We start from the raw sequence: 26,338 nt of genomic DNA on the forward strand, positions 1-26,338 counted from the left end.
ATAATAATAATAATGACATTCACTTATTTACAAACGAACTGGCTCCTTTTACCTGACATACTTATTGCTGGAATGGTAGCAATTAGTTTGAGGGCTTCTGGAAGAATTTGGTCCATTTCATTCTCAATAATTCTTTTGACATCTCCCAAACTGGCAGAATGAAATGTTTCTTTATACAGGAAGAAAATACATTCCCGAGTTCTATGTGCAATTGCGAGCGACTGAAGGAGGCATCATACGTTTGTAATAATGATTCCACACACCATCTACAGATGGTAATAGGTGAACTGAGTAATATCGCCTATTTTGAGGAAAAGAAGTTTATCACAATGTGAAAATCTCGTTTCCAGTTGTCTTAGGATATTATCCACTACCTTGAACTACACCTGTTTGTATTTTGAAATCAATGGATTGCCAATGTACTCACCATCATTTCAATTCTATTCATGGAAGCTTCAACTTCTGAATTACTCGACCGCATCGTGAAATTTAAAAATTCTCCCAACTTGTGTTGATTTCTTAAGATTTTCATGTAAGCTATGTATTCTGAGGCCTACCTATAGTTGAAAAACTATGCATCATTGCTTTTCTTGAAGAATATGGAAAAGCAGTCCAGTCTTTAAAATATGCTTTGAAAAACAGAGAGAAGAAAACCAAAGTCAAAGTCTAGGAGTTATTTTTGAAACCACAGTCTTCTCTTGTAGTCGTTGAACCAAGAGTCTGGGATGTCAATTATTTCATTTAAAACCTCAATTACTCCAGTGCAGTTTTCGTAAATGGGAGATGTTTCTGGCGTTACGGTTCCATTTTGTTTCATAGTTCGAAGGAATGTGTTTACCAACGACACAGTCGAGAATTTCAGTACGTTTGGAAGACCTTTGGAAGAGAACAGAAATATCCTGAAGCGCGTAGGAAAAAAAAATCGTTATTAAAATGGCTCTGAGCACTATGGGACTTAACATCTGTGGTCATCAGTCTCCTAGAACTTAGAACTACTTAAACCTAACTAACCTAAGGAAATCACACACATCCATGCCCGAGGCAGGATTCGAACCTGCGACCGTAGCGGTCACGCGGTTCCAGACTGAAGCGCCTAGACGGCCACACCGGCTGACAAAATCGTTATTAGTTTTACACAAGGACAGCTCTGCTGCAAAATTAAATTGAAACGATGTGCGAAACAGTGAGAAAAAGAGCTTGCAAGCTATTTAATTCTCCCACTAGAATGGAAGCATCATTACAAGTTTGGGCCACCAGTTTGTTCCTCATATCATAATTCCAAAACACGCCGCTCAGCACAGGAATAAAGCAGCAACAGTTATAGCTTCGCTAACATCGTGAAAACCAAGAAAATGTTTTTGAATATCGCCGTAGGAGTGCACTAGTCCCGTAACAATAGAGCATTGTGGCTTGTCTGAAAGGGCTGTTGCTCCGTTTACACTGCGGGTATAAAATGAGATTCTATCCACACCTGAATATATGCATTCACAGATCTTCTCATTTATACATCCAATCAGTTCGTTCTGTATAGCTTCTGAAAATCCCCATAAATTGTCCATTTTCGTACACTACGCCTTCAAATTCGTTTCTGTTTAGCACAAGTTTAATATTGGCTCTGAAAATTTCGGGATTCATGTAATACTCTGCCTCACCATGACATCCGAACGTTACAAAAAAGACGTGTGAAGTCACTTAGAATTTTTATGATGTCTCTGTTACCTTTCACTTCATTGTTGTGTTTGATTTTCAACCGTTTGTGATGTTCAAAATATCTCTGAAACACTAAAGAGTTGTTTGGATAGTTCTTTATATGAAATAAAACTGCTTATATGATCTTTAGAAGAAGCATGCCATGCTAAATCTCTAAGGCAGATTCTTAAGATCGTCGAAATCTTCAGTGGACTATACAACTTTTCTTGTGCTTAAGAGAAAATATGGCCAGCAGAATAATTTGACTTTTGTGGGGCTAGCACATAACTTTGTGCTTCTCATATCATGAACTTTAGAATCCATGTGTTTCAGTGTTGGATGTCTTTTCTTCAAAATTTCATGTCATAGAGTTTCACATCTCCTTGAAAATGGAAGCTCTTGCAAGGAAGTAATGATGCCCTCACGCGAAATCGGTGACATAATCCGTGCGCCAGGGTATTGTACGGACTCCTTTCTGCAGCTCGGTGAGAGCCGAACGAGGGAGTGACAGGGAAGATCGAAGACATTATTTGGGCACGGTTCTGCAAAAGTTTCCATCCGGCTTCACTGCATATCAGCGCCAGAATCGTAACCATAACAAGGAATTGGTATAATTTCCCCAGGCAATATTTTCTATTGTGCTCAGAAATGTTAAATATTGCAGGGTAAAAAAGATGTACCCTGATTGCAGGTGAAGGCAACTGTCCCTCTTGCCCCACTCTCCACTCCCCGCCCCCCCTCCACAAGGACGTCTGATTTGTTAAAGAGGGCCTTAGAAAGGTTTATGTTCTTATTTATTCTGCAAACAATTTTTTAATTTTATGTATAGTACATAACTTGTTTCGGGAGGCCTTCGTACAAATAGTATTTGGTCTTTAAAATTAAACAAGAAAAACTTTTCCTAAATAAATAATAAATATTTCATATATTCTCAACAGTATATATGTAAGAAATACCCAGACATACACTAAATATTTCTTTATTTGGCAACGTAATAACCTCACTTTATTGCTAAACGAATTAAGACCCTCGGCACAGTGTGTTGCCTCTCTGCTCATAAAACACCGCTCAGTCTTCTAACATAAGGTCCACTATCAAAGAGCAGAAGAATCTTAACTTTGGATTGAATATCTTATAATGTTACAGGGTTCGAACCTTTTTTGACAACAGCTATCTGTCTCCTATTAAATATTATATTCGAATTTCCAGCTTGTGTGAAACCATGTAAGAATTCTTTCAGTACATCAAAGCATCCGAACTTTCTTAATTCAATATCAAATTAAGTATCTTTCATTTCATTAAAAATCTTCAATTTCCTTATGTGATCAAGAACTTCTTTTTCACTTAGTATTTTAACAGTCGACTTGAAACTATGGCAACAAAATCTATTTACAAAACAAATCAGACTACAGAAATACAATGAGTTACAGTTTTTGGGTGTTAACATTAATTCACACATTGATTTCAACTAGACTTGTAATGTATGCAATGGCACAAATGAGTTTACGTTTATCCATGATAATATGGTTATATAGTCTTAGAAGCTAATGAGCTCCTCAGAGATGTACAATATACGTTATCTCTTATATGACGTTTATTTACAATACCTTAGTATTGTGTTGGCTGGACTCATTATCAGGTGCATATTACGAATAAGACATTTCACGATAGAATGACTGTGGTAGAATATCAATTGCTAGCTGCCTTCTAAAGTAAATATCGCTAGTTAAATACCACCTGCCCTAGAAATAAAATAAATATTTTCCAACTCAAGGAAAGCACTGTTACAAAAGTCACGAGAAAATTATTCTTTATACAACTTAAAAACATTACAGTCTGAAAATAATCAGAACATCTGAAAACGCTTCAGTTATTACAGTGCTACAAGAGCGTAAATAGATTATGAATGCATTAGGTGGGGAGGGGGGGGGGGTAGCTGATGGGGACATGGGGACGCAAGGCGCAGTCACTCGGACGAATTGAGGTATGCCGCTGAAAAAATCTTGTGAAATGAACGAATTATAGAAATTGCTTTTATCACATGCCGCCTCTACTCTCCATAAACCCTCCCTATCATTCAGTATCGGAACTGGTCTTCGTAACTGAGTACCATCCAGGTGACCACATTGTGTGGTATTTTGCCATTTAGGCTACTAATTTTGGAATTTTGAGCAAATTTTTTACAGAAATGAAATCATCGCCGTTTGGCCGATATTTTTGTTGATCAACGCGATTTTTAGGCGATACAGATAAATCCAAGTGTATTTCTAAGCATTGATTTTAATTTAATGTCATTTGTAGTTATGTTTACCTCTCTGTTGTTCTATGAAATACTGAAATATTGGAACCCCAAAGTTCTGCTACTCTCCAAATAACGACTCCAGTGCTAACATTAAATTGCTATAGACAGCTAATTAGGTTTTTATAATTGCGCGTATATACTTTTAACTTACCGTAACGCTAGTGAAAGAACAAAATTGGTTTTCCTCTTCTTTCTTGTTACAAAATTATCTGTAATTAAAAACCATTACAACAGCATACAGAAAAAAAGCATTAAGCAGCAGGAAGTACACTAAATTCAACTGCTAGTAAGAACTGAAATGATTAACAAAACAGCAACTGAGCGCAATGTGCAGTAGATGGTCTTGGTGTAACACCTATTTTGTATCTGTATCGGTATTTCTATGTCAATTTGTAGTGCTGCTTATGTACAGTATCATGGAAATTCTTTTACTACGTATATATATTTCAGCTATACAAACTTTTGAATAATGTTGTTTAAATGGTGCTTGTGAATTTAAATAGCTACTGGAATATTTCTTATATAATGTACTGTAAATAAGTTGGTCTGTAGTTAGGGAACATAAAGTTGAATGTAAAATAAGTGGGGAAGCCCCACAGCTACAGAAGTAGCCTGGTGGAGTGGAAAAAGTGTTGTTGGCGTGCAAGTGTTAACTCGTCCTTGTGATGGGTAAGGATTCTGGTCTGAGCAGTGCTGTGGTTAACATCTCGCTAGCAGTAGCAGATCATTTTGGCTCATATTCTTGGCGGTTTCAGGCCAGCAGAGCTTAAGAGCGGTATTTATGGGCCTCGGATGCTGCATAATGGTGATTCTACTATCATGGCCCTAGAAAAGTATAATTCTGACGCCAAGAAGATCTGTAACAGGGCGAGGCCAATAGCACTTCCATGATTCCATTGCCACTATGCTAACAGCCACTGCAAATCCCGCCACCAGTACCACCAGCCTTCCACTAAATTGTTCATAATTGGCACTCTGTGAATGGGCCAGGTATTTGTGAAGTTTGTTTGATTTTAATATTAATCTTTGCGAACTAAAGACTCTATCATGCACCCGTGATTATCCCCAATCACAAACTTTGACAGGAATCCCATCCTAGTGAATTTAATTCCCAGAGTTCTAATTTATTATGAAGAGACTTATTCAGCAGTTATGACTCCTGTCTAATGTGTGGAGATGTAGTGTTTAAAGTTCAGTTTTATAGTTTGAGAAATACTCTACTTCCAGTGCATTTATAGTCCAATCTACTTATATTTTCTTAAACAATTTGCCTTACTTGAAGAGTTGCCCAAAAGTAGTAAAATTAATCTGTAATGAAGAAGATTATTAGTTGCTGAATTCATGCACTTGGATCAAAATTACAAAGTTCATAAGTGTTCATTTCATGAGAAAGTTTTTGAACCTAAATTTAATGTTGTGTTAGCATTTGCACAGCCAAATATATGTTGAATAGGTTAAAAGATTGCTTATCAAAGCACATTTGTTATTTAAAGAGTTACAGTTTGTTGTGCTTTACCTAATTAATAATTATTGATGAGGATACTTACCCTTTTAAACACATACTTTTGTAGTTTTGTTAATGAGCAAGGTTCTTCAAATAATGATAGTTTATAGGCCTCATGTACTAGGCTAGTTAGTTAATAAAGTAAAGCGAAGGCTCCTTCAGAGCCAGTGTAGTTAGATTTGCATTCTGTTTAATTGCTTCAAACCGAGTTTAAGAAAGAAATATTTACTGTGTTAGCTATTTTAATGCTAGTTGGTTAATGCACAGGCATAGGGATCCTGTACGAAGCAATGATGTTGTAGAGTATGATCATTAACAGACTCCCTGATTTAAATCAGAATCATTTCATGCTCTTCCCTGTTCAGTACTGCTACTATTTTCATGTGTGTTGGTGATTGGTTCCATAAACTGTTGCATCTAGTTAATTTAAGGTATGTGTTGTTGAGAGCGATATGTCATTGGCTATTTGTTTGCCTGATTTTCAGTTAAGTAGTACATCTATCTGCAAGGTTAGGTTACTGTGTTGTAGTGTGATTTGGTATAAAGAAAGAGTTTATTTTGTGTGTCAAGGAAGATTAGGTTAGCATTAGCACAGTCTTCTGCTTCGATATATTGCTTGATATGAGAATGCCTAATTAGGCTGATGACCGATATTAATATGTAATGTTACAACTTGCTTTTGTGCTGGGAGAACGTCTGTTCCTGACTCACCTGTTTACTGTTTGTTGTACTCTGCTGGAGTGTTTCGGAAACGAATCCCAAGTTGATTGTTCTGTTTCCATTAGGTTATCTCACAGTCAGAACTTCTCAAAAATTCCTCGCAGAGATATAACATTAGCATCGACTGCTGTTTAAGGTGGTAGGTGTTATCGTTACATTGGCTAAAGTATGGAGGTAGAATAAGCCTCCATGGGCTAAAGTATGGATGGGAGATAACTGTCAGTGCTATCGATAACTGAAATATATCGAGGCCTTGTTTACTATCGACAGTGTACATCCCTTTTTCGTCGTATGATTGAAAATCAAAATATTTTTGTATTTCACTAGACGGCAACTACGTCGTGTGTAATTTTATTTAGGTGATACGGGGGGTTGTGACCCCCTGGTCCACCCTCCCCCCTCCCCCATTCCCGCCTTTGGCCACATCCTTGCCCTCGGACTCCTGCTACCTTTGCGGTCGTCTATAGTTAAGGGTCACGAACGAAGGTGGTCGAGTTTAGGCTTGTTCTGTGATTCTACATCACGTACTCTCCGACAACCAATGGGCGTTCAGTGGTGTCCTTAGCACTCAGCTGTGAACGTCGTAGCCAATGAGAGCATTGAATGTGATAGTAGCGAATTATTTAGTGAATTTTTACTCCATTTGTTGCGAATTGTCACATCTGATGGTAGTGTTAACACCACAAATTCTGCACAAGCAATCGAGCAACGTAATTTGCAAGGATAGACGTTTTCATCAAAACCAGCAACAATGCAATCTGCGTTTGTGTCTCGAACTGCGGGAACCGCCCTCGTTCATGCGTCTGACTGTTATGAGCCCGTCACACAGTTTTTCCGTGAAAAGTACGCGATTTTGGGGGAGTAGTAAGGGGGGAAATTTGCTCCTTACCCCTCCCCCCTTGGATTCTGGAATACAGAGTTTTATTCATTACAGAATTCTCATACATTTCTATAAGTGATTTCCGTTATTCCGAAAAATCTATCGTTTAGTTGATTGTAGCATTATGTGGCTGATCGCAGTCAGATAACACAACCGAAGTTACCATCATCGCTTTAGAAGGTGTAACACCCGACACTCCATTATGGAGCTGAGTCTCATTCGTTTGTGAGTCGTTCTCCCTTCCATAGCAATGAGCACGAGGTTGAATCGTGTGTGAAACGTAGACGGAAACGGCTTTTTTTCTGTGCTGTGCCGACTTCCTTTATTGGCTTCTTCAAAGTATTGTTGTCAAGTTAACTATGAGGCATATCCCAACCGTAGAGAAACTGGGTTCCCCATCGCAGTCTTCAACGTAATCAGTAATAACTAAACGCAGTGCTTCGTCGAGCATTTTTGGTCCCACAGAACGGTACGAGCGGTACCGTATGCACTGCGCTAAGCCTTAACAATCGCCTCCACAGCAGCTTTGACGTCTTCATCACGAGAAGACATCCAAGAGTACATTAGACCATTTAATGAAGCCTGCGTAAGAAAACTTGACGAGTTAGTTTAGTGTACCTGGTATTATAATTACTTAACAACAAGGAAACACTTCTGCCAGCTCCAGACATTCAGACTCAAAAGAAGGCAAGCCCCTTGAACTTCCGTAGGCTAAGGCCGGAGATAACGATCATTCATTTTGTTCAGGCCACAAGTCGTTAGCTGAATAGATTTCTAAGTTATTCGAACTTTGTGAGGGACGGATGTATAGCTCTATCTTGGGAAGGCTTCAGAACAGTCACTTATACATTCTCTGGAGAGTTTTCCAATAGTCCAGTCTCTTTTGTAAAAACTTCCCCTTCTGACACGCATAGTCCAATACCCTCGATTTGGTTTTGGTGACGAAGGCTATGTAGGAAGCTACAAGAACTGTAAGTTGTGTTTTAAGGTTTTCTCAAATAGTAGTAGAGATTAGATTTACTCTGTAATTTTCTACATGTTCGAGTATCTAACTACTGGACGCGTACTGAATGGATATCAGCGTTTATCTTATCGAAACTAGTCACAAGGAATTTAGTATGCTGTGACTTTTCTACTCGATATTTACAGCTCGGCAAACTTATATAAGTAATTCTTGAGCCAGAACGTCTCAAAAATATTATAATATTGATAACTTCTTACCTGAAGCAATATCGTGGTATGACTTTTGGTCAACGACAGCACAAATACCAACAAATCTATCACTGATATTACTGACAAACATACAAATTTTTTCCTGCATTGAAAAGTGCTTTATTAGTTGCTCTTGCTTTGCCTGCAAGTACATGCACGATTTAAATATCCGTCAGTACTCTATGAAGAGTAAAATTGTGGCTGTGTTCTACGACGAATGAAAACAGGTTGTGTGTACTGTACATACTAAGTATTTACAGAAGAAAAGTGATTGAAATACCTGATTTTACTAGATTGGTCACTGACAAATTCGAGTAACGGCCTCAGTGATCGTTATGCGCTTTCAAACAAGAACTGATTTAACACATATGCGATGTAATATTACATTTTGTGGAGTTTTGTATCACACATGATTGTTCAAGGTTATTCTTTTTTCATCAGCTCTTGTTAAGAAAGTAATTAATTATTTTACCATTTTGCACAGTAATTTGTAAGCTTTCATTTGATATGATTGAAACTACGTTTCTGTGATTATGAATAGATGCAATTTTTGTAAGCAGTGTTTAAGATAACAATGTGTAAGTATTTTTAAAACTTTTGCTCTTCATGTTCACTTTCGAGGGAGATTGGTCAAAGGCTCTTCATGACAGATTTTTTTGTTTATAACCAACAGTATTCTCATTCCTGATTTTTGACTGCTTCATATTTTATGCGTTCAGCATCAATTTAACATCGTAGGTTTACGAGTAATTGTATCTTTTATAAATATGTTACTGCTTTATTTCCTAACTTTTTGATCATTTTACTGGATATATGTCAGATTTAATTGTAAAAGGATATAACTTTAGATCATCAACTTCAAAAATGTATCATATCTATAATCACTTTACTAATACAAAAAGGTTTAACTTGAAGGTTTCACTTACCTTTCTAGTATCAAGGTAATCTGACTATAACAAATATTGAGTGGATAACTATCAGTTCTCTGGATATGCTAACAATTTTAGAGTCTAGCCCCTCCCCCTTCCCCTCCGGAAAAGACTGACATGGCACCAGCGACACGATAATAGAAAAAACGAAAATCAGTCACAAATCAGTTTTCAACATCTTGCACGATATTCTGAACGTGATAAAGGTCATCTACCACTGGGTTTCGTGATTGTTCGCTCTCATTCAAGAAGCCTGTTGAACTGAGGCAGCAGTGGTAATTTGTCAGCCGTGTCAGGTCAATCCAGATGACTTTTCTAGCCGCCAGATCACTATGGACGAGAGATGGGTGTATCACCATGACCCCGAGACAAAGGAGCAAAGAAGGATCTTGCTCTTCACGTCAATGGCATTCGGTAAGACACATGTGCTCCCTGGGTTGTGCTAAAGCATCTCAGGGAGGCTAGCATTCGTTTGCTGGGCATGGGCTTGGCAAACTCATGTCGTCCTGGTGAGCGCCACTACTCCTCCGTAACTGTATGCTCTGGGTCTGCTTCAGCAACCACTGTGCAGTACGCTGGTGGAACGTTGTGTGTCACAGGGAACGAGGATCGTGTCTTCACTGACTGGATCGCAAGGGTGGTAAAACCCTCTACAAAAAACACTGAACGCAAGGTGTGCTGTTCGCCAATGATATGCATGGCTGTTGACGCAGAACAGTTGATAAGCAGTTGCTAGTACGCAGCCTCTGGGGAATTTGCCACAGCTCGGTTTTATATGGCTTACCCAAGCAAGTGGGGCTCTGTCTCCGCGGACCTTTGTCTCCCTAGCTGCTCATGTAACTGAGATGGACCCCTCGAACTTAAACTTACCAACTCCGAGGGGAATAGGTGTACCACTGGTAGGTATCAAAACCTAACCTCATAAGAGGGCTCCTGAAGCCAGCCATCCAGACTCACGAATTATTCACAGTACTTCCGTTTATAGTAACAGAACGTGTGCTGTTGGTCGGAATGTATTTGTACTGAAAAGAGTTTAAAGGGCGTTGTTAGCACTTTAAAATCTGTGAAATGATTGCAAAATGGGAACACCTAGTTTGTAACATATCGCGTAACTCCAGAAAGCTAAATGCCTTGAGGAATGTGTAGTATACAAGGAGCTACATAACAGATTGAGGTACAGCAAAGGTCTTGTATCATGCATGGATCTGGTAGATATTCACAAAGAGGAACTGAGTGGGCTCAAGAAGGTATGGCTGACGTGCAGAATGTAATGAAAAGTGTGGATGGCGATCTGGTCAGACCAGATTCCTTTATCCTCACTTTCACCAGTACGAAACTTCCAGAGCATAAGAAGGCAGGTTTCTTTCGTGAAACGTGCGGCCAAATGTCCCCAACTCAAAGCGCTGTTTTAAATGCCAGCACTTTGGGCAGACTATTGAAGCACGTAAGGGAGAAGGCACACGTAGAAAATATGGTAAAGCTGCCCACGAAGGAGTCGTTTGTTCAACTCCTTCTTAAGTGCGTAAATTGCTCTGGGGCTCACCCTGTCTGGGAGAGGGAGTGCAGCGTCTACCTTGAAGAAAAGGAGATACAAGAGCTGAAAACAACGAAGCTGAGGCGAAAAAGATCTATAAGGCTATGCAGCTTCTCATATTCACTGCTTCTTTCGCTTCAGCTCTTAAAGAGCCAGTTCCAGAAGCTGATGTCTTTACATAAACAGAGGTTGCTAATGTTGACACTAGTACCTGCTTTCGTCATTGCACTTGTGCTGTTATGTCAGAGCCTGTAGTTGTCTCCAGAATGTTAAAAACATTCAAGGTCCCGAGTTCGAGTCTCGGTCCGGCACACCGTTTTAATCTGTCAGGAAGTTTCATACCAGCGCACACTCCGCTGCAGAGTGAAAATCTCATTCCGGAAACATCCCCCAGACTGTGGCTAAGCCATATCTCTGCAATATCCTTTCTTTCAGGAGTGTTAGATCTGCAAGGTTCGCAGGAGAGCTTCTGTAAAGTTTGGAAGGTAGGAGACGAGATACTGGGAGAAGTAAAGCTGTGAGAACGGGGCGTGAGTCGTGCTTGGGTAGCTCAGTTGGTAGAGCACTTGCCCGCGAAAGGCAAAGGTCCCGAGATCGAGTCTCAGTCCAGCACACAGTTTTAATCTGCCAGGAAGTTTCATACCAGCGCACACTCCGCTGCAGAGTGAAAATCTCATTCCGGAAACATCCCCCAGTCTGTGGCTAAGCCATGTCTCCGCAATGTCCTTTCTTTCAGGAGTGTTAGTTCTGCAAGGTTCGCAGGAGAGCTTCTGTAAAGTTTGGAAGGTAGGAGACGAGGTACTGGCAGAAGTAAAGCTGTGAGAACGGGGCGTGAGTCGTGCTTGGGTAGCTCAGTTGGTAGGTCCCGAATTCGAGTCCCAGTCCGGCACACAGTTTTAATCTGCCAGGAAGTTTCATACCAGCGCACACTCCGCTGCAGAGTGAAAATCTCATTCCGGAAACATCCCCCAGGCTGTGGCTAAGCCATGTCTCCGCAATATCCTTTCTTTCAGGAGTGTTAGTTCTGCAAGGTTCGCAGGAGAGCTTCTGTAAAGTTTGGAAGGTAGGAGACGAGGTACTGGCAGAAGTAAAGCTGTGAGAACGGGGCGTGAGTCGTGCTTGGGTAGCTCAGTTGGTAGGTCCCGAATTCGAGTCCCAGTCCGGCACACAGTTTTAATCTGCCAGGAAGTTTCATACCAGCGCACACTCCGCTGCAGAGTGAAAATCTCATTCTGGAAACATTCAAGGTTGCCAACGTTGGGGAACTTCCTACACCCCAAAATCAGTTCTAATGTGGTATCAAGCAGGGTATTTCCCCAGTAATTATCTAGTACTTGCTTTTCTTTCTTTTTATACACCGGAATTGTAATACTTTATTTCCATTCTCTTGGTATACTGGCACAGAATAGGAGTCATGAATCGTGGGCAGAAACATGTTATGATGAAGGAAGAATACGTAGAGGAGGACTGACTCTATCATCAAGATCAGCTTGATTTTTTCAACACGATGCTTACAACTTACAATTACTTTTCGTAATAGTATGCTGCAAACAAAGGGAATCTCGTTCGGTTAGAAGCGGCGACAAGTAACTGACCTGGCGAACCCTCTTCTTGGAGGTGCTGACGCGGAAGATGCCGAGCGTGTTGAGGCCGTAGGTCTCGAGGTGGTTGAGGCAGGCGGCCACGACGCCGGGGATGCACGGTTCGTCATCGGGCGGCGGCGCCGTCAGGATGTCCGCCGACGAGCCGCACGACAGCGAGTCCAGCAGCCCGGGCACGCTGCCCACCAGCAGGCTCTCGCACGAGCCGCTCTGCGGGCACACACCAAAGCCAGCGATCAACTGTCGTCTCTCCGCAGCTTTACCAGCGAAGCGCACAGATAAACTGGTGGCTGTTAAAATCGTGACACTGTCAAGACGATAGTCTGTACAAAGTAAAGTGTCATGGACTATAGGGTATCCCACTCGAAAGAGGCCCCACGGACATGTGTACTAATTCCACTGAAACTCCACCGTGTAATTTGTGACGTTTCACGTGGCAACACTGCACTCTGCAACATTGTTTGACGCTACAGTGTGTTTCCGTGCGTCGCTGTGGCTGAAGGGCAGAGTTCACGATCAGTGACAATGTATCGCTATTCTGTCGAAGAGCGCGTGTTTCTTATGAAACAATATTGGATAACAGGTTCCACTAATACATGTCAGCGAATGTTTGTTGAACGGTTTGGTGACTAGCATATACCACCTAAATTCTGCATACAAAAGTTAGTGAACAAGATGCAGGGCGGTGGAATAGTGTTGGATCTTCAGGGCGGAAGATGGCCGCCATTATCGGAAGAAAAAGTGAGTGACGTGAAACCAAGCTTTGTTGGTCTCTCCTGCAAAGTCTGTTCGACGTTTATCTCAGAATGTGGACTGTCACGGAGCACATTTTGCGGAGCTGTGAAGAAAGCCAGCATGTATCCGTACAGGTTTACAGTTGTTCAGGAACTGAAAGCCAATGACAAATATAAATGCATTATATTTTGCTGTCGGTTTCAGCAATTTAATGGTTGGTTGGTTGGTTTGGGGGAAGAGACCAAATAGCGAGGTCATCAGTCTCATCGGATTAGGGAAGGACGGAGAAGGAAGTTGGCCGTGCCCTTTCAAAGGAACCATCCCAACATTTGCCTGCAGTGATTTAGGGAAATCACGGAAAACCTAAATCAGGATGGCCGGACGCGGGATTGAACCGTCGTCCTCCCGAATGCGAGTCCAGTGTGCTAGCCACTGCGCCACCTTGCTCGGTAGCAATTTAATGCACAGAGGCCGAGAATATTGCGGTATACACCTTTCAGTGACGAGACGTGGTTCCACTGGCTATGTAAGCTCTCATAATACACGTTTGTCGTGTATTGATGATCCACGTCCACTGGTCGAGCAACCCCTGCATTCACAAAAGATTGGCGTGTCCTGTGCAAAATCGCAGCGTCGAATCATTGGGCCATTTTTTTCGAGTCTGCTGTGACAAGTGCTGTTTACATCGAAATGTTTCGGGAGTTTATGAACCAGTTGGACGAAGAACAATTTACCCTTGCCTGGTACCAACAGGATGGCGCCACATGCCACAGTCTCGAGTGACCATGGCAGAGGTCGAATCATTTTACCCCATGAGAGTGATTTGGAAAGGACTGTGGCCCCCGAGGTCACATGATTTAGCGCCAGCTGACTTCTTCCTCTGGAACCGCCTAAAAGGCAAGATCTACAGGAACAAACGTCACGACTCCCAAGATTTACTAGAGAACATCACCCGTGAAATACAGGCAGTGACGCCAGAGGCTCTGGCAGCAACATTCGAGAATCTGCAGTGTTGCAATCAACTGTGTTTACAAGTCGACGGTGGTCGCTTCTAGCACCTTTTGTGATTCACCTATGAACAAGATGTTACGTGTTCACCTCATTTTCTTTCCTGCTTTTTATGTAAAGATTTTAAGTGTACTTTAAGCAAATGTTTGTGGAGCCTCTTTCGAGTGGGACTCCCTGTACATGGGTAGATATGTGAATGATGAGCATTTCAGTACAACTGAACAGAGGAGGTTCAGGTGTCGCCATACACATTTTATACGAGGAGCGTTCAATAAGTAATACAACACATTTTTTCTCGGCCAGTTTCAGTTGAAAAACGGAGGAATTTGTTGTGGACATCGTGAAATACTCCCGCTTCAGAACCTATAGTTTCGTGAAGTTCCGATAGGTGGCGGCGCTATACCTAGCTTTCAAAACAGCGTCTGTAACGAACTTCCCCCCCCCCCCATCCCCCCCCCCCCCCACCATCCCCCCCCCACTCCCCCCATGAACCATGGACCTTGCCGTTGGTGGGGAGGCTTGCGTGCCTCAACGATACAGATAGCTGTACCGTAGGTGCAACCACAACGGAGGGGTATCTGTTGAGAGGCCAGACAAACTTGTGGTTCCTAAAGAGGAGCAAGCAGTAAAGGAAACAAAAGAAAAGTTCGGAGTAGGTATTAAAATCCATGGAGAAGAAATAAAAACTTTGAGCTTCGCCGATGACATTGTAATTCTGTCAGAGACAGCAAAGGACTTGGAAGAGCAGTTGAACGGAATGGACAGTGTCATGAAAGGAGGGTATAAGATGAACATCAACAAAAGCAAAACGAGGATAATGGAATGTAGTCGAATGCTGAGGGAATTAGATTAGGAAATGCGACACTTAAAGTAGTAAAGGAGTTTTGCTATCTGGGGAGCAAAATAACTGATGATGGTCGAAGTAGAGAGGGTATAAAATGTAGACTGGCAATGACAAGGAAAGCATTTCTGAAGAAGAGAAATTTGTTAACATCGAGTATAGATTTAAGTATCAGGAAGTCGTTTCTGAAAGTATTTGTATGGAGTGTAGCCATGTATGGAAGTGAAACATGGACGATAAATAGTTTAGACAAGAAGAGAATAGAAGCTTTCGAAATGGGGTGCTACAGAAGAATGCTGAAGATTAGATGGGTAGATCACATAACTAATGCGGAGGTATTGAATAGAATTGGGGAGAAGAGGTGTTTGTGGCACAACTTGACTAGAAGAAGGGATCGGTTGGTAGGACATGTTCTGAGGCATCAAGGGATCACCAATTTAGTACTGGAGGGCAGCGTGGAGGGTAAAAATTGTAGTGGGAGACCAAGAGATGAATACAATAAGCAGATTCAGAAGGATGTACGCTGCAGTAGGTACTGGGAGATGAAGAACCTTGCACAGGATAGAGTAACATGGAGAGATGCATCAAACCAGTCTCAGGACTGAAGACAACAACAACAACAACAACAACAACGAACTTACGTTCCTAGCAGAGAGCTGTCATTCAGTTTATTTTGGCAGAGAGCCAGAGCATCGCAGATATTCATAGGTGTTTGCAGAATGTCTGTGGAGACCTGGCACGGTGAGTCTTTGGGCGAGATGTCTGTCATCGTCGCAACACGGTCGTGCAAACCTGTCTAAACTCTCACGTGCCATCCGGCCTCAGTGGCTGCACATGGGGTCTGGACCCCTCCACCATCCTCCACACCTATAAATCCCTCATCCGCCCTATCCTCTGCTATGCCCATCCCACCTGGATCGCCTCCCCTCCCACCTTCTACAAATCCCTTCAAATCCTGGAACGCCACGCGCTCCGCCTCGCCTATTGCATCCACGTCCCCTCCCCCACGCGGATCCTCTACGACTTAATTACACTCCCACACCTCCTCCTTTTCCTCGAACGGATACGGGTCCTTTACACCTCCCGCAAACTTGATCCTCCTCACCTGCTTGTCTCTCCCATCCTTTCCCACCCCATCCGCTGCCGCGCCTGTACTCCCACGTTCCACCTGCTCTCCATCTCTCCACAGTCCATGCCCTTGCCCAAGGTGGCTTGTGCCAACTCCACCTTCCTGATGATGCCCTCATCCCCTCCATCTACCCCTCCTAACAACTTCGATCCTCCCCTTCCTCCCCCTATGTTTTTCCTCCAGGGCACCCTCTTTCCTATCTCTCCCTCCTTTCTTCCTCCCTCCCTTCCCTCCATCTGGGTTTTCACAACCCCCCCTACCCTCTCCCCTCCCTTCTCCTCTCCCACTGGCATCAACACCCTCCCCCTCCCCCTCTTCCTCCTACCCGCACCTCTTCCCTTTGGCAGGTCTTCGGCTTTGTGCGTGAACAGTGCATCTTTGTGCGCCAGAGGTCGTCGCCAGTGCTCGTGTGTGTCTTCGCGTCAGTGCTTCAGTGTCTCTCCATTTGTGTTCCTCCGTTCACGTGTGTAAACTCGTTCTTCCCTGTTGATGAACGTTTTTTATCCAATCAGTATGCCCGTGAACGGCTCCATTTATTTTTACTATGTCTGTCTCCCGTTTTTGTCCACCATGTTTGTTTGTTTTCTTGTCTTTCTGTATGTGTTCACTATGTTCACTGTGGCCGAAGAGCGGCGTAGATAGGCATCTGCCGGCCTACCTTTATTGTAAAGGTATTAAAATAGCAATAAAGAAAAAAAACCGGTCAAACAGCTGTGTCTCCTGCAATGTTGGAACACGTGGACACTCTTATTCTAGGTGATTGACAGATCACAATCAAACACCTCGCTGCTCAACTGGACGTCTCTGTTGATAGTGCTGACACTGTCGTCCACCAGCTGGAATACTCAAAGGTGGTACCCACTGGGTTTCTCGCCGCCTAGCAAAAGACTACAAAGAGCAACAAAGGACCATCCTTGCGGAATTATTTGCATCTTTAGAAGCTGATCGTAACAATTTTTTTTTTTCAAACATCGTCACAGGCGTTGAAAAGTAAATTCTTCACTTCGAACCGGAGAGAAAACGGCAATCCATGGAGTGGCGCAACACCATCTCTCTCCAAAGAAAAAATTCAAAGCTGCGCCCTCAACTGGTAAAGTCATGGAGCTGGTCTTCTGCGACTCTGAAGGGGTTATTCTCTTTGGTGTAATCCTACATGGTGCAACTTTCAGCTCTGAAGTGTATTGTGCTACCTTTAGGAAATTGAAAAAACGACTGCAGCATTTTCATCACAAAAATGCAGATGAAGTTCTCCTTCTCCATGACAATGCAAGGTCTCACACAAATCTATGCACACGAGTGGAGTTCACAAAACTTCATTGGAGTGTTCTGCCTCACCCACCCTACAGTCCCGTTCTCGGACCTTCCGACTTCCAACTTTTTGACTCAATGAACGATGTACTCCACAGGAAACAGTACATGGATGATGGCGTGGTTGTTGATGCAGCAAGACGTTGGCTCCGACGTCGACCAGTAGAGGGGTACCATGCGGGCATACAGGCCCAACCAGTAAGGTGGCATAAGGACGTCACGCTGAATGGAGATTATGATGAAAAATGTGGTTTTGTAGCTAAAAAACTGGGGAATAATGTGGTGTGTGTAAGGAAAGATTGTGCAGTGGGTTTTCATTCATAAATCGCATCTGAATCTGGGTTCCTTGTAAGATGACCATGGTGTATGCATTGCGTAAAAGGGAAAACGTCAACCGTCATGTGTCGATATTCGAGTAGCAGCATCTTGAGACAACAGTTCCACGATATTGCTGCTTGTGTTTGTCAAGATCTCTTGACTTTTATGTGAATATGGATTCAATGGGTCCAAGGGAGTCATACTCAGTGCCACGCAGAACCTCAGTGGCCTCACTCCACTAGCACCCTAGAGGACTACGTAATATTCGTTCAGCCATGCAGGGTCATACAGCCATGTCGTGTAACTTGAGTCAGTAAAGCGGCTTGATCCGAGCAAGACAAGTAGTTACATAGACAGTACGATGATTTCTGCATCAGTGAGGTCTGGTCAGTATGGCTACCAGTATCGCGGCTTCCCTTGAGATGGTGGAAGAGAGAGAGGCGACGACAGTGGTGTGTCTGACTACAGCACTGGACACAGGAGTGGCATTAAGACCTATTTTCAGGAGAGTTCTGGTTCTGGGTACAGCACGTTTTTGTGGAGGCTTGGAGGAAACTAATGTTGGAACATTACATTCATTATCATCGTACAGGCCTAGCACATGGTTTGCAGGTATGATGTGATATTGAGTACAAAACACGATGACGTAAGGTTAGCATAGCCGTTAACTTGGACAAGAGCTACAGTATTTTTGATGTGTGTTATGGACGGATGCTGTGCCTTTTCTTGGAGATCTCCGTGACGTTATCTTCAACAAGATAACGTAAGACCGCACATTGCCAGTATTGTCCTGACATACCCAAGACATAAGCCATTGCAGTTGATGAGCTGTAGAAAAGAGTAACATGAAGTGACTTATATGTACGTGTCATTCAAGATATGTTCGACTCGACGCCCAGCGGAGTTAGAGCTGCTGTTGCTGCCGGATGTGGCAGCTACGATATCCCCCAAAGCTTCCAAAAACTTAATCGTGTATTCTTCCTACTTTATTGCATATACACGATAAGTAAAATATCGTTTCTAGCTACGCTTCCTGGTGTTGCAATTTTAATGACCAGTAGTATAGAAACGATTGAAGAATGCACAGTGAACATCGCCTAATCTGAACGCGTTGCGCAAGAGAATGTTAATGTGCAAAGAGATCAGTGATCGATGTTTGCCAATCACAGGCCAGAGGCTGTGTGAGACTGACGTTACATCATGTCACAGAGTTTCCTATTTAATGTTGACTGATTACATGAAGACTTCGTTTAGCACGGCCTTTCATTGCGTATTTGTTAAGGAAGCATCTGCAGTACCAAGAACATGACAGCACTTACCTGTTTTGTAGCTGTAACTCTACAAGTCATTTAGGAATGAAATAAATAGGAAGTCCAGGGAGCCGGCCGGAGTGGCCGAGCGGTTCTAGGCGCTACAGTCTGGAACCGCGCGGCCGCTACGGTCGCAGGTTCGAATCCTGCCTCGGGCATGGATGTGTGTGATGTCCGTAGGTTAGTTAGGTTTAAGTAGTTCTAAGTTCTAGGGGACTAATGACCTCAGAAGTTAAGTCCATAGCGCTCAGAGCCATTTGAACCATTTTGAAGTCCAGGGAAGCTAAGGTGAAATGGCTGCATAAGAAATGTGAAGAGATGATTGTTGTTAAGACTTGACTCAACGTATAGAGAAGTTTAAACAAACTTCGGCGAAATTAAAAGCAAGGGCGATAACATCAAGAGTGCAATGAGAATTCCATTGTTAAATACAGAGGAGAGAGCGGATACGTTGAAAGGATACATTGAAGGCCTCTTTGAAGGGGGAGACTTGCCCGATGGCTTGATAGAAGAAGAAGCAGCAGTCGACGTAGAAGAGATGGGGGATTCAGTATTAGAATCAGAGTTTAAGAGCTTTGGAAAACTTAAGATCGATTAAGACAGAAGGGATAGACAACATTCAATCGGAATTTCTAAAATCTTCGGGGGACATGGCAACAGAACGACTATTCACGTTGTTGTGTAGAATGTATGCGTCTGGCGATACCATCTGACTTTCCGAAAAACATCATTTATACAATTCGGAAAATTACAAGAGCCGACAAGTGCGAGAATAATAGCACAATCAGCTTTACAGCTCAAGGATCCAAGCTGACCGAGTCAGGTGGCGCAGTGGTTAGCAGCTGGATTTGCATTCGGGAGGACGACGGTTCAGTTCCGTGTCCGGTCAACCTGATTTAGGTTTTCCATGATTTCCCGAAATCGCTTCAGACAAATGCCGGGATGGTCGCTTTGAAAGCGCACGTTCGATGTCCTTCCCCATCTTTCCCTAAGCTAGGCTTGTGCTCCGTCTGTAATGACCTCCTTGTCGACGGTACGTTAAACACTGATCTCCTCCTCCACCTATCCAAGTTGCTGACAAAAATAATGTACAGAAGAATGGAAAAGAAGTTGAGGATCTGTTAGAGGACGATCAGTTTGGCTTTAGGAAAGATAAACGCACCAGAGAGGCAATTCTGACGTTGCGGTTGGTAATGGAAGTAAGACTGAAGAAAAAGAAAAGCACGTTCATTTGTCGATCCGAAAAAACGTTCGACAGTGTCAGATGGTGCAATATGTTCGAAGCTCTGACAAAAATAGGGTTAAGCTTTAGGAAAGATGGGTAATGTACAATACGTACAAGAGGCAAGAGGGAACGATAAGAGTGAGAGACCAAGAACGAAGTACTTGGATTAAAATGGGTGTGAAGACAGAGATGTAGTCTTTCGTCCCTACTGTTCAATCTGTACATCGAAGAAGCAATGACGGAAATAAAAGGAGGGTTCAAGAATGGAATTAAAATTCAAGATGAAAGGATATCAATGATAAGATTCACTGATGACATTGCTATCCTCAATGAAAGAGAAGAAGTATTACAGGATCTGCTTAATGGAATAAACAGTGTAAAGAGTACAGAACATGGATTAACAGTAAATCAAAGGAAGACGAAAGTAATGAGAAGTAGCAGAAATGAGAACAGTGAGGAATTCACAACAGCGAGGAAATCAACATCAGGATTGGTGACCACGAAGTAGATGAAGTTAAGGAAACTGTTACCTAGCCAGCAAAATAACCCATGACGGATGGAGCAAGGAGAACATAAAAGACAGACTAGCATTGGTAAAAAGGGCACTCCTGGCCAAGAGAAATCTACTAGTATGAAATATAGGCTTTAATCTGAGGAAGAAATTTCTGAGAATGTACGTTTCGAACAAAGCATTGTGCGGAAGTGAAACATGAACCGTGGGAAAACCTGCACAGAAGAGAATCGAAGCATTTGAGATGTAGTGCTACAGAAGAACGTTGAAAATAAGGAGGAAGTTCTCTGGAGAACTGGCGAGCAAAGGAATATAGGGAAAACACTGATAAGAAGAAGGGACCGGTTGGTAGGACATCTGTTAACTCATCATAGAATAACTTCCACGGTATTAGAGGGAGCTGAAGAGGGTAAAAACTGTAGAGGAAAACAGAGACTGGAAAGCATCGAGCAAATAATTGGGGACGTAGATTGCAAGTGCTACTCTGAGATGAGGAGGTTGACACACGAGAGCAATTCGTGGCGGGCCGCATCAAACCAGTGAGAAGACTGATGGGGAAAAACAAGCTCGGAGCGTGGTGGACTGGTGAGGTTGGAGAAGCTAGGCTAGTCACACTGAGGAGTTGAATCTCGCCTGGGCTTTGTTGTTTTGGTGAATTATCGGTGATTTAGACAACGTGAGGCAACATATTTTTGCAACAGATGAACCTTGCCACTGCTTACTGTGTAAATTAATGAACACCTGGATAGAAGGTCCTAATAGGCTGCGCTGATCAGCGGAATGCTGAGTGAGAGAGAAATTGCAGCCATTCTGCCTTCATGTCTCTTGTTTCACACCAACGATAAACAGTATTCAGTGAAAATTCCTGTGGTATGTTTTCCATGCCGGCCGGAGTGGCCGTGCGGTTCTAGGCGCTGCAGTCTGGAGCCGAGCGACCGCTGCGGTCGCAGGTTCGAATCCTGCCTCGGGCATGGATGTGTGTGATGTCCTTAGGTTAGTTAGGTTTAATTAGTTCCAAGTTCTAGGCGACTGATGACCTAAGAAGTTAAGTCGCTTAGTGCTCAGAGCCATTTCAACGATTTTGTTTGCCACTAACAGTGGTTCATTAGTCTCTGGTGCTACGGGGAAAAATGCGTTGGAGACATGATTCTTAGTCAGTAGTAATCAACGATGAGATTTATATCCATTTTAGACGAAACTTACAAGAGACTGGAAGAGCTCACCATGATGGTGCAACAGTTATGTAGCAGTTGCAGGCCATTCATCGGAACAATACCTTAAGGTAATAATGCAGTAAAGTTTCTAGACCTCTTTATGACAGTAAGCTGTCTTGGTTACCACACATGAGGGATTTGAAATTCAAGGCACCTGAGACATTGAACACCCTGAAGTTCAAAAAGTGGTTCAAATGGCTCTGAGCACTATGGGACTCAACTGCTGAGGTTATTAGTCCCCTAGAACTTAGAACTAGTTAAACCCAACTAACCTAAGGACATCACAAACATCCATGCCCCAGGCAGGATTCGAACCTGCGACCGTAGCGGTCTTGCGGTTCTAGACTGCAGCGCCTTTAACCGCACGGCCACTTCGGCCGGCACCCTGAAGTTCCTTTTTTCACATAGAACACCCCTTCTTAAATTCTGCAAAGCATTTTTATTTTATCGACTCGAATATGGATGACAAGTGTATTTATCAACAAGACCTATATGTCTAAAGACCGTGGTGGTATTCACTATTTGATAATTAGGCTGGGCAGAAGTCATGTCGTCAGCGTCTGTGCTGAGGTTTGTGAGCCTTCACTAGCTATCCAGAGGCAGCCTCATGGAGTGACAGACATGTAAGTCCTTGTGTGATGCTCAATCACCAGCATTCCTTCTGGTTGTCTAGTCTAACATGGAAGTAGATTTTGTAAACCATCCATATGCAACGAAGCCATTTAGAATCCGTGCAAAGCAAGACCTCGAGGCATTATCTGTGAACCAGACACCAGTCAGTATCCAGTGGTTCAGCCGACTAGCATATTGTATTTTCAGTAGTATGATTCTACAGTTATTACAATGCAAAAAGAATGAGTACTTCAAATTGCCCAGTATCTCATACTAGTTTACACAGATAAATTTAAGGAGAGGGGCAACACTTACCGAACAAATTCAGTGTCTAGTGTGAAGATATATACATAATTCTGGAACAAATGGGATGTACTGGAGCTATAAAATTTTTGATCTCTCCTAGTTCCCTGAGAGTTTTTAAATAAATTTATTTCATATACTCAGGAGGAAAAATTACCCAGTCATCCAGGACACTCTTATTTCCGTGTATCATCGAGGAAAGGAGTTGACATTCTGTTTGTACCATGGCATGTGAGGGTTACAGGACATAAAAAGGGACAAGCAGGAGCCAAGATGGTCTGCACAATTATTTCAGAGTCAGAGTAAATTCCTCCTATACACTGTAACGTCAATATTGAGAAGTAGTTTTAACTTTATTCGGAGGGGGAATGGCTTGAAGAAAATGAGGTCTGCAACTAATGAAGTGAAAACTGGTGAGGGGGTATTCACTTCATTCTACTCGCCACCACATTTAGCTATGTATCCTGAGACAGTGTGGTGGTCGATGTTGCTGGATGTTCTGCAATGTTCTATAAAGATGCTCGGTAAGAAATTTTTGATCTTCTTGCTTATCACATAACCATTCGTCAAATTCAAGGTGAATTGCCTATCATTTCGTTAATGGTCACAGTTATTGTGATATTGTCGCATTACGCAAGGTACTGTGCGAAATTCGAATAGTTTGTAATGAAATGTACCAGTCACCATGATATTCGTCTGATGGATATTAGGTCATACAGTGCTGCATATGAAACGTAGATATCATATTGAATTTTTCTTTAAACTTGAGACGAGATCTGTGTGTATCTCCGATCTCGAGAAAATGGATTTTATGTAGTGCACTCAATTCCAGTCGCGTGTGCAAACGGCACACTGAAAGTGCTATATTAATAACATTCCTTATATCTCATAAGCTGTTTCAGATACCGAAATGAATTTCTGAGAAATGATAGCACGCAACACAGAGAGTATTTTGTCACATACTTAAAATGCGAAACTTTCTTAGCTACAGCAGTATACGAGTGACTACAGTTTTCTTTCAATGTAGTTATTTTAAGGGTCACCATAGCGAGTGAAATGAAAAATATCATGTCACCTTCAAAGTAGTTCCCTTCAAGAGCTATACATTTTGGAGTAGTTGTTGCCTTTAACATGTTGGTCACTTTCTTTTGAATGTTGTCCATGGTCCCAAAATTACGTCATTTTAAGACATTTTTAATTTCGGAAAAAGAAAAAAGTCCCAACATCTCGGGTTAAGTGAATAGGAGGTCTGTGAAATAACAGGAATGCCTTTTGTGGTAAAAAATTCCATGATGGTAGTGGCTGTTTGACACGGAGCGTTATCATGATGCGGGATCCACTTGTCTGCAATGTCTGGTTTTAACTCGATCCACCCTTTTCCTGAGCCTATGAAGGACATCTTTGTACAACACTTGGTTGACGGTTTGGAGGAACAGATTCTTTCTACACGACACCCCTACTGCCACAAAAGCAAATCAGCATTGTACTGATCTTTCATTTGGTCATTCGTGCTTCATTCTGTCGAGGAGATGTCTCAGTATGCCATTCCTCACCTCGCCGCTTCGTCTCAGGATCGTACTCAAAAATCTTCAACGTATTCTCTGCCTTCCAAAATGATTTGTGTATGTGAAAAACTTGTGCTCTTGATAAGAATGTTCTCCTCAGGCTTGTTGCAACTTTTCAAAGGTCACACTCGCAGATATCCCAAACTTGATGACAAAACGTTGCTCTAAATTGCGCTGTTCCATTTTCGTTACACACAACAAAAACACAACTTCACTGATGGCACTCTCAAAAATCGCATAATGAATGTACGGAGCAGAAACTCAGGCTGAGTGTCTGGTGGGGATGAAGACAACAGTGTACACAACTAGAACAACACAGTGTTGCTAGATTACCCACAGTGTTGGCAGTCTCTTTTCTTTGCTCACACATCTTCCATATTTTAATGACAAATTTAATTATGGAATAAATATATTGGGAAGCAAAACCAACTCGGCATCTGGTAATGTCACTGATGAAAGATCATTGATATGTACAAGAAAAAGTAAGGGTCCTGAGATGGGACCTTGTGGAACACCACATGTAATTAGTTCACGTTGGCTGATGCCTGATGGTTTAACATATATCTCTTTCATAATGACACCCTTTGTTTCCTGTAAGAGGTATAGGATTTGAACCATTTTGCAGCAATTCCTGTTACACCATAATATTCTAATTTAGTTAAAAGTATATTGTGATTTATTCAGTCAAATGCCTTCCACATATCACAGTATATGCCAGGAATCTGTTATTTATCGTCTAATGAATTATGTAGATTCTCGATTTATGAGTAGATAGTCTTCTAAATATCAGAAACCTTTAGAAATCCAACTGTGACTTTGACAATATATTTTTGTATCAGATGGTTAGGAAGCTGACTGTATATTACATTTTCAAGTATTTTCGAGAATGCTGACAAAAGTGAGACTGTACTGAAATGGCGGTATTTGTTAATCTCCTTTCTTAAACAAAGGCTTAACTTCAGTATTTTCAGCCATACAGAAAATGCTCAACTGACAGGTATCTGGTTATTAACTTTTTTGTACTTTATCGTAACCGCTAGATTTTTTGATTTTAAAGACTTTAAGGAAGATATTACTTTTACTGGTGTGGTGATTGTCATATTCATATTACTGAAGTTATTTGTATTTGCTGACAGGCGTGAGATATTCTACAGCAGCATCTACCGAAACTGACAAACCCATAGTTTCAATTGCAATTATGAAATGCTTGTTAAAACGTTTTGCAACACTGCACACCTCTATTACCAACGCATCATTTCGTATTAATTTTCTCTGCCCCTCTTCATGTCTTACTCTACCAGGCTCCTCCTTCACAACTTCCCAAATCGTCTGTATTTTTTTATCTGATGTGATTATCTTTTCCTTGTAATATATTTGCTGTTACGTCCGTATTACTACCTTTAATATTTTGCAGTACTTCTTTTAATGTGCTGTGGCATGAACATCAGTTTTTTTTCTGACTGACAGATACAGTTACCTTTTTATTTTACAAGCCACTTGTATTCAATGAGTAAACCATGGCTTATTTGGAAACTTTTGTCTAATCTGGGGTTAATTCAGAGGGGGGGGGGGAGGAAGCCAGTATTCAGTATACAATTTGGTAAATACTCTGATAATAAAAAATGTTGTGTTTTTCATTCACGCCATGAGTGCTGCATACATCTTTCTAGTTGTGTCCTAGGAGTGTCCTAAAACAATCATTTTTTGGCTTACTCTATTGAATTCATATTTAGTAGATTTTTTTTCTGTTTAGAATGAATATTTAACAAAAGAACTGCATTCATGGTCTGAGGGGTCACTGACTATTGGGTTTGTAAGTAGAATTTTGTTCATTACATCTTTCTTTAAAGATATTATCAATGGCTGTCTGTGACCAATTACCTACACT

At 42.0% G+C, this 26,338-nt stretch overlaps 1 protein-coding gene across 1 annotated transcript in view; it reads right to left on the bottom strand.

Moving 5' to 3' along the window:
• LOC124606271 (rho GTPase-activating protein 6) overlaps positions 1–26,338 on the bottom strand; it is a 1,145,472-nt gene that overhangs the window by 103,930 nt on the left and 1,015,204 nt on the right. Inside the window, exon 7 of the mRNA XM_047138251.1 lies at positions 12,366–12,581. Within this exon, the coding sequence (XP_046994207.1) occupies positions 12,366–12,581 (216 nt within the window). The remainder of the gene's footprint in view (positions 1–12,365; positions 12,582–26,338) is intronic.

Source organism: Schistocerca americana, chromosome 3 (assembly GCF_021461395.2).
Source record: "Schistocerca americana isolate TAMUIC-IGC-003095 chromosome 3, iqSchAmer2.1, whole genome shotgun sequence".
Lineage (NCBI taxonomy): Eukaryota > Metazoa > Arthropoda > Insecta > Orthoptera > Acrididae > Schistocerca > Schistocerca americana.